Below are 13,756 nucleotides of genomic sequence, written 5' to 3'. Positions count from 1 at the left end.
CTGGGGGCCCAGCGTCTTCCTATCACCTGCAACAGGATGTAAGCTTTGGGAAAGCAAGGTCTTATAGTCATTGGCTCCCAGCAGAAATTCAGCCTTTCTAGACAATCAATTTGGGGATGGAGGGAACAGAGACTGAAGAGACAGTAGCACCGAAGGTGCAGCAGAATCCCTGTGGAGGACTGTGCCACCCAGATGGGGGAGGCCTGCTGGGGATTCCCAGGGGAAGGCCAGCTTATGCAGTCAAGGCAGCAGAAGCGCAGCCAGCTGGTGGCCTCAGCAGCTTCCTAGCCCAAAAGCTGCACTCCTGGAACAAATGAAGTTTTAGTCCAGCCCCAGAAGCCACCCCAGTCCAAGTAGAGGGTTTTTAGAAAGTTTGTTTCAACTGTGGAAAAGTGTAATTAAAACATACTTTGAAGTCAGTTGAGATCAGTGAGTTAAGAACTAAAACTAACATACAACCAACACAGAGCAGCTGACAGATTTGACCTTTCCAAAAAGGAGGTCTGAAGAGTGTCTCTTGCAATAGAAATTGTTTTCAATTCTTGAGTGGGACCCACTGTTCTCTGGATCTAACTGGTTTCTGGCTTTGCGATTTGAGGGTGGAGAACTGACAGCACGGGAATCACCTGGAAGTTCATCTGACCCTCCGGAGCTGGAGCCACTCTGGGTCAGGAGCCTCCATGTCCCCTTTCAGTTGTTCACTGAGCGACAGCACCACCTAGTGGCCACCTTGCTAGGCCAGGGAACCCAGCCAAGCTCACACCCACCCCACCCTTCAGGAAGGAAGAGAGCGTGCGGGCCTGGTTCCCAGTGTTCAGTTCGCACTCAAATCTCCCAATCCAGGCTGTGACTCCTACAGGACATCTGCTTCAAAGTTTTTTGGCAAAAAAATCACTCAGGGACATAGCAGTGTATAACCACGCCTGACTGGCTTGTTTTATTGGAGAAGAGGACGTGGAGTTAACAACGTGAAGACAGTTGGGACCTGAGGTTGGGAAGAACACCCTCCCCTCCCCTTACAAGCCCACTGCCCCAAATAAAAAATAACCAACTATGGGAGAGCAGCTGAGACAGCGACTGGGGGCAGGGGAAGGAGACCATGCGTGTGCTGGGAGGGCCCAGAGGCAGCGGCTGCACGAATATGCGAGTACAAGTCTCCGAATCTTCCTCGTACGTCTGTATAAATATATAGATAAGTTGTTCACTTGTTTCCCCTTCTCTCCCTTCTGCTCCGTGCTGCTTGCCGCGGTCCCAGCTCCTCTTTCCACGTGAGGGCGAAGGGAAGGGGCACGATGAGCAAGTCATCACCGAATTGCGATCAGACCCACATCCATCAACTTCTGGATCTTCTGCGCTATCACAGGATTCTTTAAGTGTCTGACAAACAAGAGGCAAAGTTATTTGAAACGAGACAACCTATAAAAATTCCTACTTGCTCGCAGAGCAAGCCCCAACCAACAAAAATCCCCCTGGACACCACCAACAAACAAGAGGCGGTAAGGGAGTCCTGGCAGAGACTGCCCAGGGGGACCCACACGGGCCTCCTCTGCCACTGTTCGGAACCTGACCAGTCCTGCTGCAAAGGAGTCCAAGGACACAGGTTTAAGCTGAGACCATTCTCCCAGAAAAACCGGTCTTTCCAACTAACCACTTAAGCCATCGCCACTAACGTATACAAATGAAATCCTTCCAGCTCACTATCAACTGCCAACCTTGCAAGTAAGAATTACACTATAAATATTCCACTCAGATCACACTGCTGCCAACGTCGTGCATTCTCAATGCTTTTGTCCACCTTTTCCCTCGAAGGCCATCTGCCCCCAACTTGACTCACTCGCTGAGCGCCTGGGGGTCCTTCTGCATCTGCTCCAGGATGAGCCGCATGGCTGGGTCACTCATTATCTGCTGCACCTCAGGGTCGGCCATGGCCCGCCGCTTCACATCTTCGGGGCTGTCATGTCGGTTGTACTGGGCCATCACGCAGCGCTGGTAACCATCTGCGGCCTCCTGCATTCCGGCAAAGCCAAAAGTGGAGGGTGTTAGCACTACCTGGCTCACTGCTGCAGCAGGTCCAAGATAACAGAGGTCACTGAGGGGAAGACAGACATACAGAGAAGCAGGCGAGAGGGAAGAATCAGACACGTGCAGGCAGGGGAGAGCTCACTGAAGGCCAGAGCAGCCCCACCTTACAGCTGGAGTCCAGGTCGAGTGCCTTCTGGTAGACATCCATGGCTTTGGTGTAGTCTTTCATCGCTTCCAAGGCAGCTGCTTTCCGTGTATAACCCTTGACTACAGACAGAAAGGGAGAGGTGAGGCATCACCTAAAACACACTTCTGAAAGATGCTCTTTCAACTCTTCATCTGAACACCACTGTTCCTCAGCCTGACACTAGCTCCTAAATGTTACAAACCCGAAAGACACACAGGCAAAGAATATGCTCTCTCCTTCTCTCAACCCTGGGGCCAGTCAGGGGACAGAGAAACAGCACAGAAAGGCACTTACTGAAGGTCGGTTCTAGCTGGATGCATTCCTCACAGTCCTAAGGAGGAAAAGCAAGAAAGAATTAAGCTCATTCCTTTAGAGGAGCTACCCTAGGGCAGACTGATCACTTGGAATTACAAATCTAACTGTTCACCCAGGGCCATTACAGAACATTCTCTGCTTTTGTTCTAATGCTTCTCTTTTTTTTTTTTTTGCGGTACACGGGCCTCTCACTGTTGGGGCCTCCCCCGTTGCGGAGAACAGGCTCCGGACGTGCAGGCTCAGCGGCCATGGCTCACGGGCCCCGACTCTCTGAGGCACGTGGGATCTTCCCGGACCGGGGCACAAACCCGCGTCCCCTGCATCGGCAGGCGGACTCTCAACCACTGCGCCACCAGGGAAGCCCTGTTCTACTTTTAAAAAATTTTTATTGGAGTATAGTTGATTTACAGGTGCTGTACACGTGTACAGCAAAGTAAATCAGTTATTATATATATACACATATCCACTCTTCTTTAGATTCTTTTCCTACAAAGCCATTACAGAGCACTGAATGGAGTTCGCTGTGCTACACAGTAGGTCCTTATTACTCATCTATTTTATACACAGTAGTGTGTATATGTCAATCCCAATCTCCCAATTCATCCCTCCTCCCTCTAGTGCTTCTGTTGTTCCTGGCAGCTTGGTAATTTAACAGCAGGCCCAGCAAAAGGAGAGTAGGGAAGTAAGGAAAGCAGAACTAGAAGGGATAACAAATCCAGATCATGGACCATCTCATATAAGGGGGCTGGGACTCTTCAAAAGGCTAATGTTATGATTAAAAAAAAAAAAAAAGGAACCCCCCCGCCCCCCGCAAACCGAAAAAGTAGGGAAACCTCTAGTTTGAGAAACTAGAGGACATGACCACCAGATGAAACGAATGGACTTTGATATTGACAACTTTAAAACTTTATTTTTAGACAACTAAGGAAAGCTGAACATAAACATACAGCAGATGACATTATAGCCTGAGTCTGCTATTATTAGGTGCGAGTAATACTGTGACTGGACAGGGAGTCATTTCAGGAGATGCATGCTCAGGAACTCAGAGGCCAAGTGCCAAAACGCATCATCTCCGTTCACAAATGGTTCGCCAAAAGCGTCGATGCTTATGGTTGAAGAAAAGGCGGAAAACATAGGTATTCTGTGTCTTTTTGTCTGAAATATCTTCAAAACATAAAATTACAGAGAAAAGAATGCTATGCAGTGTAGTGTGTGCACTGAGGCCCAACCAAGCAGCTCTAAGACTGGAAGCAATTCGACTCATTCTTGCCTCCCATTTGCAGATTGGCAAAGTCCTGTTCCACCTCTCAGGTGACTAACAATGTTATTCTTTGCTTTGCAAACCAACTTGCTTTTGACATTCCCCCTGTGCAGTCCCACCAGCAGCAGTGATGTCTCTAGGCCAGATGGACTGAGAAGATAGTGGCATCATACAAAACCATCATGGACTCAGGTGTGTCTAGATAGATAACATTCTGTCTAGTTCCCACAAGATAGTCCAGGTTTACCTCCCAGAGAACAGTTTAAAAATCACCAAGAGGCACAGGGTAGCTCATGTTCAAGACAGCTATGGAGAGTAACTCCTTCAGTGTTGAACATTATCATATCTGACCATACTTGATGTTACTGACAACAGCAGATCTATCTAACTGGAGTATGGAAGAAAAGAATGCTAAAGCTGCTGTGGAAGTTAAGGCAGTTCTCCAAAAAAATGAAACACAGAACTATAGTACTTCCACTGTTGCATAAAATACTTCAAAGAATTGAAACCAGGGACTCAAACAGATATCTGTACACCCATGTTCACAGCAGCATTGTCCAGAACAGCCAAAAGGTGGATACAACCAAATGTCCATGGATGGATGAACAAAAGGTGGTCTACACAACGGAGTATTATTCAGCCATGAAAAAGGAAGTGCGACACATGCTACAACGTGAATCTTGAAGACATTATGCTAAGTGACATAAGCTAGACACAAAAGGTCCAATACCGTATGATTCCACTTACAGGAGGTCCCTAGAGCGATCAAATTCAGAGAGACAGAAAATACAACAGTGGTTGCCAGGGACTGGGAGAGGGGGCTGGGGCGTTAGTGTTTAGAAAACGCAGTTTCCATTTGGGAAGATGAAAACGTTCTGGAGATGGATGTTGGTGATGGCTGCACAGCAATGTGGATGTACTTGATGCCACTCACCATACACTTAAAATGTTAAAAAGGTAAACAACAAAAAATGTAAGAAAGGACAAAGGGGAGGGAAAAGGATCTACTTTCCCCAATACTCCCAACCACGAATAAATCCACAGGCCAGGACAGGGTAGACACAGGCCCTGTATTTTTACAAATTTCACATGTACATCAATCACCACCTTGAATCTATGATCAAAATAAGAACATCAAGCTGATGCTGATGAAAACATGGAAAGAGGAAAACACACTCCTCACGCACAGGTTACATTAACAGCTGCTCCGCATTCCCAGAGCCTCACCTTGAGTGCCAGCTGGAACTCCAGAAGTTTGGTGTAGCAGGCAGCTCGATTGCTGTACAATTTGGCATCTTTTGGGTTCCGTTTGATGGCTTCTGTATAATGCTTCATGGCCTGGGGATAGTCCCCTGAACATGGAAAAAACAAACTTAAAAAATAAAATAAAGCACACCACCAGAGCGCATCTACCCCACAGTCAGCCAAGGCACAGAAAGCAACATCTACACTGCTCTTATCCAAAGGTTCCATCATCTGAGCTGTAGGTACCTTTCTGAAAACATTCATTGCCTTTGTTCTTTTCCTCCAAGGCCAGGTCAGGGTTTATGTAGGCCAGCCGCTCTTGCTCTTTCAGGATTTTCTCTGCCTAAAAAAATTATTAATTCTTGGAATAGTCATTTTAACTCTCATAAACATTGGGCTAATAAAAAGTCTGATTAGAATTTCAATTTTCAGAGTGGCAAGATTTAACTTTTGGTTTAATAATTTTATATTCCTTACAAACTATGTATAGCTTAAGTAAGCTACAAAGATATATCGTACAGCATAAAGGATATAACCAGGGGGCTTCCCTGGTGGCGCAGTGGTTGTCTGCCTGCCAATGCAGGGGACACGGGTTTGTGCCCCGGTCCGGGAAGATCCCACATGCCGTGGAGCGGCTGTGCCCGTGAGCCATGGCCGCTGAGCCTGCGCTCCGCAACGGGAGAGGCCACAACAGTGAGAGGCCCACATACCGCAAAAAAAAAAAAAAAAAAAAAAAAAAAAAGAAAAGAACCGGTATTTTATAATATCTTTAAATAAAATATAATCTATAAAAATTTTGAATCGCTATGTTGTACAACTGAAGTATAATGTTGTAAACCAATTTTACCTCAATTCAAAAAAAAATTTTATATTCCTCATCATCAAGGTGTAGGTACTATGAAGCAGAATGAACGGTATTGATGTACACTTGGTACAAAGATATGACTTATATGAAAATGACGTACGTATTGACAGTTCAATTTTCTGCCTAATCTTTCTGTGAATAAAATCACTCCCCTACATAATTTGGTTGTATAAGGTAAGAAAAAACTTAAATTACAGTAACAACCACAACACTGTCAGAGCTCTGGACCCTCAACATCAACGAATTTATGGTGGAAACCTTGGCCGACAAAAAAGGCACAGCAGAAAAAGTTATTCCCTACGTGTTGTCATCATTAAGTGACAGGGGCAGCATCATATACAATGACCAAAGACAACAGATTTGTCATTAAATAGTAATGACTACAACAAATAAAACAAAAAATAGCAAAACATCCCATATTCCCTACCCACCTGTTGGCATTTCTTGAGCACGTCTGGGGTTCGGTGCTCTGCCAGAGACTTGTTGTAGAAATGGATGGCATCCTTGTACTTTTCTTCTTTGAAATAGGAGTTGCCAATTCGAGCGTAAGCTCTGACAAAGACAAGAGAAAAAAGAATTTGCTAAGGGCAGAACACAGACAAGGTCAGCCCCTGCAGAGAAAAAAACATCTGCAACCAACCAGACACAAGGCCCACATCACTGCCCCAGGCACCACGCCCTTCCAACACCTTCCGTCTAGGATCCTGCAGCCTCCTTTCCAGCCCACGGCTAACACAGTATGTTGTGCAGCCAGCAGCCCCCTCTCCATGCACACACGGAACCCTCCACACTGCTCAAGGCATTCCCAGGTCAAGCGTACTTGGCAATCTGTCGGTAGTCTTCTCGGTTTTCTCGCCCCACTTCAATGGCCTTCTCACAAAGCTCCCGGCATTTACCATAGTCGCCCTTTTCGAAGTACACGGCTGCCAGGCAGAAGGGTCAAAAAGGAAGAGTCAGCCCATGCCTCATCCCCAGGACCACATAACAACTCCTGCACCTGTGTCCTGGGTCTCACCTGCTTGGTTGGTTATGTAAGTCATGTTGGTGGGGTCCAGGTCCTTGGCTCTGTCATAGTGTTTCAAGGCTGTGTCAAAGTCTTTCTTCTTATAGGCTTCATTCCCCAACTCTTTTTCTTTCAGTGCCTAGATGAGGTGTGGGAGAAGTCAGTGCTGAGCACATCTAACCAGACGGCAAAGAGAGCAAGGGCCTGTGACGTCACAGGTACCACGCAGCATACACAACTAACAAGGCTACAGAAGCAGGTTCTCCACACCCACAGTGAAGTATCAGCTGTTAGAATGAAAAATTACAGACTTTCATCTCTGCTTCCTCTGAAACTCCCCCTATCCCACCTACTCTCCTGGATCTTTCTCAGCAAGTGAGGGCTTCTTCAGGGGAGAGGAAATCCCTTCAGCTTGAAAGAACTTCAGAGAGGACAACATAGTTCTGTGCTAGGTTTCATTCTGAGAGGCTGAGCAAGTTCGGTTTCTGTCGCATGCTGCCTCAGGGTCTTAGCTGTCAGGCAACACCCGCAGAGAGCGTGAGGAGCAGAAGGGGCTGTCCTGGTGGCAGGAGTCTTCGGCAGAGCTCACTACCACCCACGTTATAGGGCCTTTTTCCAGCTTTGAGGCACCACGAACAACCAACGCTTACCCATTTAAAGGTACTAAATTTGGCAACAATCTGCTGTTCCCATTTATAAGAGGGGAAATAAAATCGTTCAGGCACATGCCTCCTGCTCTGGAAGACCGAAAGTTGTTCACTTAGCAACACAGACAACTTTCAACTACACACCACGTCCAACCAGGAAACAGAAGCATAAGGAATGACAGACAGCATTCTTCTGCATCTCCGCAAGGACAAGGACCACACACAACTTTACTGGCTGGCCCTGGCTGACTTCCACATTGCCAGAACCACAGCGGCTGTAAGACTATGGACTAGTAGCTTCCACTGCCTCAAGACTTTGAGATACACGAATCCTATGAAACTGCTTGTTACGTGGACCTTTTAATATACTATTTTATTTTAAATATTTATTTATTATTTATCTATTTCAGCTGCACTGGGTCTTAGTTGCGGCACGTGGATTCTTAGTCGTGGCATGCAAACTCTTAAGTTGCAGCATGCAAGCAGGATCTAGTTCCCACCAGGGATCGAACCCAGGCCCCCTGCACTGGGAGCACAGTCTCTTACCCACTGGACCACCAGGAAAGTCCCCTGACCATTTTAATTAACAGTAACTTTAGCACAAACTGAGCATTCAAAAAACAATCACAGCCAAGGAAAGCCTATAGATGGTCCCACCTGACACACATATTTCTAATTGACTTGGCTGTTTATTCTAAATTCATGATAGTAAACAGTGCTAAAAAAAAAAAAAAAAAAAGAGCGAGACACCTGCTTCTTATTCTCTGGAAGATCTTCTTCCATTGGCTCTGGTTTTGTCTCCTTTCTGGGAGGAGGCGGCGGTGGAGGTGTCACAACTTCCTCTTCTTCATCCATACCACCTAGATCGACCCCAAGGAGGACGCTAAGAGTAGTCATGATCCGGGGATCTTGCAATTTCCTAGTATTGGTTAAAAATACAGCACTTAGTCCTCTCCACAACTGATCTTAAACCCCATTTACTGCTAAAGCCTAGATTACTGTATATAAAAGCTTCTCACCCATGAGAAGGTTCCTAGATCCTGTACTAAAAGTTACAAATGGGGAATACTCAACCCTTCAAATATCCATATAAAATGAGGTAACACAGACCAAATTTATTTCTTGAGGCCAGCAGATACACAGAGAAATGAGTTATAGATACACTTTGTCTGATCTCAGGAGCCAGAGGGATTCAGACAGTCACAGATAGCAGTACAAAGTTTGGAGAGACCTCTTTATATCTGACATCCTTTCAACCCTGCGTTTCCACTCCAATATACCAACAGAGAGAGGGGGTCCTACGTGTAAAGAAACGATAGGGTTGGTGCTAGGTCAGCACAGCAGGAGAGCAGTGAAGAGGCAGAGGAGGGTTAGAACAAACACTCCAGATTACTCTGATATATACTCCCCCTGACCCTTTCTAAAAATACAAATAAACAGTAAACAAAGCAATAAACTCCTACTGCTCTTTGGAGAAAAAACAAAGGGAGAAACCCTGCAGTCCGGTCGAGGGAACCACCTGCCACAGGATCCCAGGAAGAAAGCACAACGTTCATGTCCATTTCCAGAGACAAACGGTGCCGCCTTGACTTACATGCCCAGGTCGGAGGGCTTGTTCCGCAGCTGCTCTATCAGTTCCCGGTAGGTAGGGTCAGCGAGCAGAATCTTTGTCCTGGGATCACTCTCCAACTTCTGGTATAGATTAGGCATGTTGAAAGGGTTCATGAATTTCCTCTCTGTTTCAAACAAAGGAAAGCACGTCACTAGAAGTCAGTTACTATGCCCACACAGCCTACTAGACCAACACTGGGGGATAGGGGAGCCTCCAAGTTAATCCCAATTAAAAAATAATAGTAAATAAAAGGAGAAGAGCAGTATACGTGGCGCCTGCCTACCTGCCAACCGGGCCTCCATATTCTGTAAACCTTCTTTGAGTTGAGGATTGTTTGCTTCATGTTTTAAACCCTCCTCATAGGTTTGCTTGGCTTCTTCAAATCGGTTTAAGAACTCAAGAGCTGCTGCTTTTCGAGAATAGCCCTTAAACCAGCAAAGAAAAATACAAAATGAAAGACACCTAGCGGTAAATTCCTAAGATGAACTCAAAAAAATCTATTTTACATTTCATGAAACAAAGTGGGTATTCACGTGAAGGCCTAAGAAAAAATAGAAAGAGGAGCAGGATACAGCAATGGTATATCATCGACCCTGTAGAACACAGCCTAATATCTAAGGTGCACACCTGCCCCCTCCCAGTTCATCTTTCAACCCTAAGTGTTGTCAGAATTTTGGGTAGTGTTTTCCTTCCTAGCAGTACAAAAAATAAGACATGTCTTAACCGATGGTACCTCAGATCTGATGAAACATGCCATCACTCTGAGGAACAATCTCAAACAGGTAGGAAGAATACTGGGGGGAGGGGAATAATCAACTATGAGTCTCTTGGGATAGGTAACTAGGCAAGCCAGGAGGGCTGGTATTTAAGAACTGCCCCCAAAGGAGTTTCTGGGCACCTGAGGAGCCCCAGCGCGCACACAGCTTACCTTGCCCCAATCAGGCTTCAGGTCCACGGTTCTGCAGCCGTCCTCGTAAGCCTTCTGGTAGTCTCCTTTCTTGGCATAGGCTGCGGAACGATTGCTGTAGAGCACGTGGTTCTGGGGGTCTAACTTAATGGCTTCCGAGTAGCACTGCAACGCGTCATCGATGTTGCCAGCACTCAGGGCCTTGTTGCCCTTTTCTTTGAGCTCATTTACCTGAGAAGAAAAGGAACCAATATAGTTTCTCTCCATAAAAGGTCTCTTTAGTCCCAATTTCTTAGGGGATACTTATTCCTTTCCGCAGCTATTGATAAACAGGTTACTTTATAGATCAGAAAAGAGAAATCAATAGATTCATTAATTTACATTTCCCACACCTTTGGGAACCAGCAAGGAAAGAATAACCAGGAAGAAGCGGCCTGACACTGTTCTTTGCTGGCTCCCCTGTGGATCAGTGAGAACTCCAGCCACTCTTCCAAAAGTCTCTACTTTGAGCTGATGAAGCCACTCTAGAACATACTCATGAGTTCCTTTTGTGGAAAAACAAATTTATTTGCCGTGGATTTCCACAGTTGGAATGATAAACTGGACACAGGCCTAGTTACTCCTCACAGGAAGAGGTAACCAAGAAGGAAGTGGACTGAGCGTGCACTGATATATGCTTCAGCAACCTGCCGGCTCCAGGAGCACCAAGACGCTCACCTATGACCAAAGAACAATCTGCTTCCACTTACAGATGTGGTAACATGTCACAACACGATAGATTACTGGTCTATTCCTTAACAGGTAAAGGAAAGCTAGGAAAAAACAGTTTTTGTCATGCTTAAGTATTAATATGCTACTACGAGGATGAAGAAGAATAAAGCAGCACTATTTGTGGTTCCATCCACTATCCTCTCAAATATCCGGAATGAAAACAGCAGGAATGCATCAAAACGTTTAATAAAGTGACCCTGGCCCTATCAGAACAGGATCCTCATTAAAGGGCTTCTCCTAACCAGGAAGCCCTACAAGAGGGGAGGGTCATCCCTCCAATGCATACACACTTGGTGAGACTACGCTGTGTCCCTCAAAACACAAAGTCATTCTTTCTTGGTACCTATCATCTGCCCATGACCCAGTGTACTGATGCAAGAAAGAGTTCTGTTATGAGAAATGACTTTGGAACCTTGAGGCACACCAACTGGGAACCTCCACCAACCAGAGATCTTAGAGAGACAAGCTCTATGAGAAAAAAGGAAAAGAAACTACCAAGATGCTGGCCAGAAGGCAAAAAGTTTAATAACTCAATACCATGAGGCAGCTGAGAACAGCTAGGTGAAGTTCTTGCCTATCCTACAGAACATCTTCCAAACTGGGCACCTACCTGCAGTAGGTCAGGAAATCAAGTTCGTACACAACCAGCACTTTAAAACATCAAATGGAATAGAAAATATCAGCATGTGGTACATATAATACAGTAAGTTGTTCTGTCTGACATGTTATACAGTTGTATGTCTGTATTGGGTCAAATTTTAAAAGTTTATCACTAAGATTTATTTGAAAGGTGCTTAGTTAAAAAAACACAATTTTGGACACTCAAATTTGTCCAACTTTAGGAATATTTCCTAAAACTGAAACACGGATCTCAGAATAATAATTTTAAAAAAAGCTACATATTGAATGGGGGCAAGACAGTAGGTTCTAACACACCTGGAGTAAAACGCCAGGCCATTTGTACAACGGGCATGGTAAACGTGCAGTCCCTGAGTTTAGTCACTCACAGTCTACCTGTACCTACACTTCTACAATGGGCAATTGCGATTAAGAAAAATTTTTTTCCTCTTTTGATAACGGCGGGATGAGAGCTTTTCTTGAATTTAACACAGCAATGTGTTTCTCACGTCAGCCCTCTGTCTCTTGTCTATATCACAGCCTACTGAATCCCAGATACAATTGAATTATCACAAGAGCTCAAAATGTTTATTAAACTCTCCGTACTCTCCGTTTCCACTCTAATTTTTAAAAATTTAGCGAAGAGACCCCAGGTTTGGCTAAAAGAGTAATACCTATACTAAGGCAAAAGGTTCGACTTTGTAGATCACACCTGAACACCCGAGCTGTCCCCCCACTCCCCCCAGTCAATCTTTACAGACTAATAACAGCTTCCAATTGAATAAAACCTTTCTGGGCTTTTCACAACCCTCAGGCCACAGAGGGTACAATTAAGTCACTGAAAGCAACTAGCAGCAGCTTCAAACTCGGCCCCCCAACAATGCCGAGAGGAGTTAAATAACTTACTGCTTATCTGTATATTCTAAATTCTCTAAGCAACTAATTCCTCCTTCTGCAATGTGAAACCGAAGTTTTGTTAAGTATCAGTCCTGTTACTCTTGAATCGCACGCACACAGAAAGAAAAACGAGGAGGGGGAGGGGCCTCACATACGTTTGTAAAAACACTGGTAGGGATGAAATTCATTCCAAGGACTTTTGCTGCACCCTCCCCTTTCCTGCATCATGAAAAGAAGTCGGCCTGCTGCTCGTCATACCTTCACTAAACACTCTTCCATCCCGGCCTTTTCAGATGCAGAGAAGTAGGATTTTCCCTACTTCTGGCTACTAAGTCCATCAGCTACTTCCAGTGTATTCCCGTCCCCGCTCTCCGAATTCCTCCAAGTTAACTGTGCCAAGTCCTGGGTAGTCTCTTCGTCTGCAATCTGATCCCCCTTTCAGATGACGAACTCCCAGAGATTGACCCGACCCCTCCTGCCTTTCGCAAGGCCCCTCGCCCACCTCCATCCCTCCCAGCGCCTAGGGCGCCGTCCCCCTGCTCAGCCTGGACCCACGTCCCGAGAGACCTCCAGAGTCCGGCCACGGCTCCTCTTCCCGTCGCGAGCCGGACTTATGCCGAACTGATACGTCTTCCAGCCCATCTCGCCGAGTCGGGTGGCGACAGGCGCTGAGCCGAACCCGCGCTCCCCACAGCCAACCCTCGCTCCCCGCCCGCCCGCCCGCCGCGGCCCTCACGCCCTCGCCGCCTCAGCTGCTCCGGCGGCCCCGGGCCCCACCCCGGCCGCCCCGGCCGCCCCAATCGGGCTCCCGCCCCGCTCCTCCACCCGCGGCCTGGCCTCGGCGGGTCACAAACGGCCCCGGGCCTCAGCCCGCCCCTCCCCCTTCACCTGCTCCATAGCCCGGCCCGGAACCCAGTTGAATAGACTCCGTCCGCTCCGCGTTCCCAACCACACGCGCCGCCTTCTGGAACCTACTAGAAGCTGCCGGGACCCCCAAATCCCGCCCCTTCCTCTCTGGCTCACTGGTCGCGCTCCTCTAGGGGGTCTTTCTGAGCTTTTCTACTATTGGCTTGAAGTCTAGCCCATCATCTTTGCTTCTCTCTCATTGGACAATATGGAGAACCCTGCCTCCCCCGCATCTCGGGATTGGGCGTTCCCCTAAAAGCTCCGCCCATCACAAGCTCTATGATTGGAGGGAAGGGCAGACCTCTGCGATCAGTGATTGGTCACTTGGTCCGCCAATCGTGGCCGCGCTGGCCGCGCCCATTGGTCCTGTTCTTTCTGGAAATTTCCACCTCTCCCATTGGGCTGACGGACTCCATGACGGAACCGCATTCAGATTTTAAAAAATTTCAATTGGGCGGTGAGTTGCAGACACTTTGCTCTGATAGGTTTAAATTGATGCC

The 13,756-nt window shown here is 46.7% G+C and overlaps 1 protein-coding gene across 2 annotated transcripts; it reads right to left on the bottom strand.

Moving 5' to 3' along the window:
* Positions 1 to 907: 907 nt before the first annotated feature.
* On the bottom strand, positions 908 to 13,361 carry STIP1 (stress induced phosphoprotein 1). Of its 2 annotated transcripts, XM_032640007.1 has the most exons (15): positions 13,239 to 13,297; positions 12,609 to 12,776; positions 10,086 to 10,295; positions 9,441 to 9,582; positions 9,140 to 9,281; positions 8,296 to 8,464; positions 6,911 to 7,037; positions 6,716 to 6,818; positions 6,327 to 6,447; positions 5,277 to 5,373; positions 5,013 to 5,137; positions 2,504 to 2,540; positions 2,186 to 2,289; positions 1,835 to 2,007; positions 908 to 1,377 (listed from the first exon to the last, which is right to left on the bottom strand). In XM_032640007.1, exons 2-15 carry the CDS (start codon positions 12,627 to 12,629, stop codon positions 1,305 to 1,307), a joined length of 1,644 nt encoding a protein of 547 aa, XP_032495898.1. In that variant the 5' UTR covers positions 12,630 to 12,776; positions 13,239 to 13,297; the 3' UTR covers positions 908 to 1,304. The 2 variants fall into 2 exon arrangements, with proteins under 2 accessions (XP_032495898.1, XP_032495899.1); XM_032640008.1 differs by lacking the exon at positions 12,609 to 12,776 and having other exon boundaries at positions 13,239 to 13,361.
* Positions 13,362 to 13,756: the final 395 nt, after the last annotated feature.

The sequence above is a fragment of the Phocoena sinus genome, chromosome 8 (assembly GCF_008692025.1).
Source record: "Phocoena sinus isolate mPhoSin1 chromosome 8, mPhoSin1.pri, whole genome shotgun sequence".
Lineage (NCBI taxonomy): Eukaryota > Metazoa > Chordata > Mammalia > Artiodactyla > Phocoenidae > Phocoena > Phocoena sinus.
The sequence above is the reverse complement of the archived record's forward strand: the minus strand, read 5'-3'. Positions and strand labels throughout refer to the sequence as shown.

Coding starts and splice junctions, on each gene's coding strand:
- STIP1 (XM_032640007.1), bottom strand. CDS start 12,629: ATGGAAGAGTGTTTAGTGAAG. Junction 8,465..9,139: donor AAGCCCTCCGACCTGGGCAT/GTAAGTCAAGGC, acceptor AACCAATACTAG/GAAATTGCAAGATCCCCGGA. Junction 2,541..5,012: donor AGTTCCAGCTGGCACTCAAG/GTGAGGCTCTGG, acceptor TTTCCTCCTTAG/GACTGTGAGGAATGCATCCA.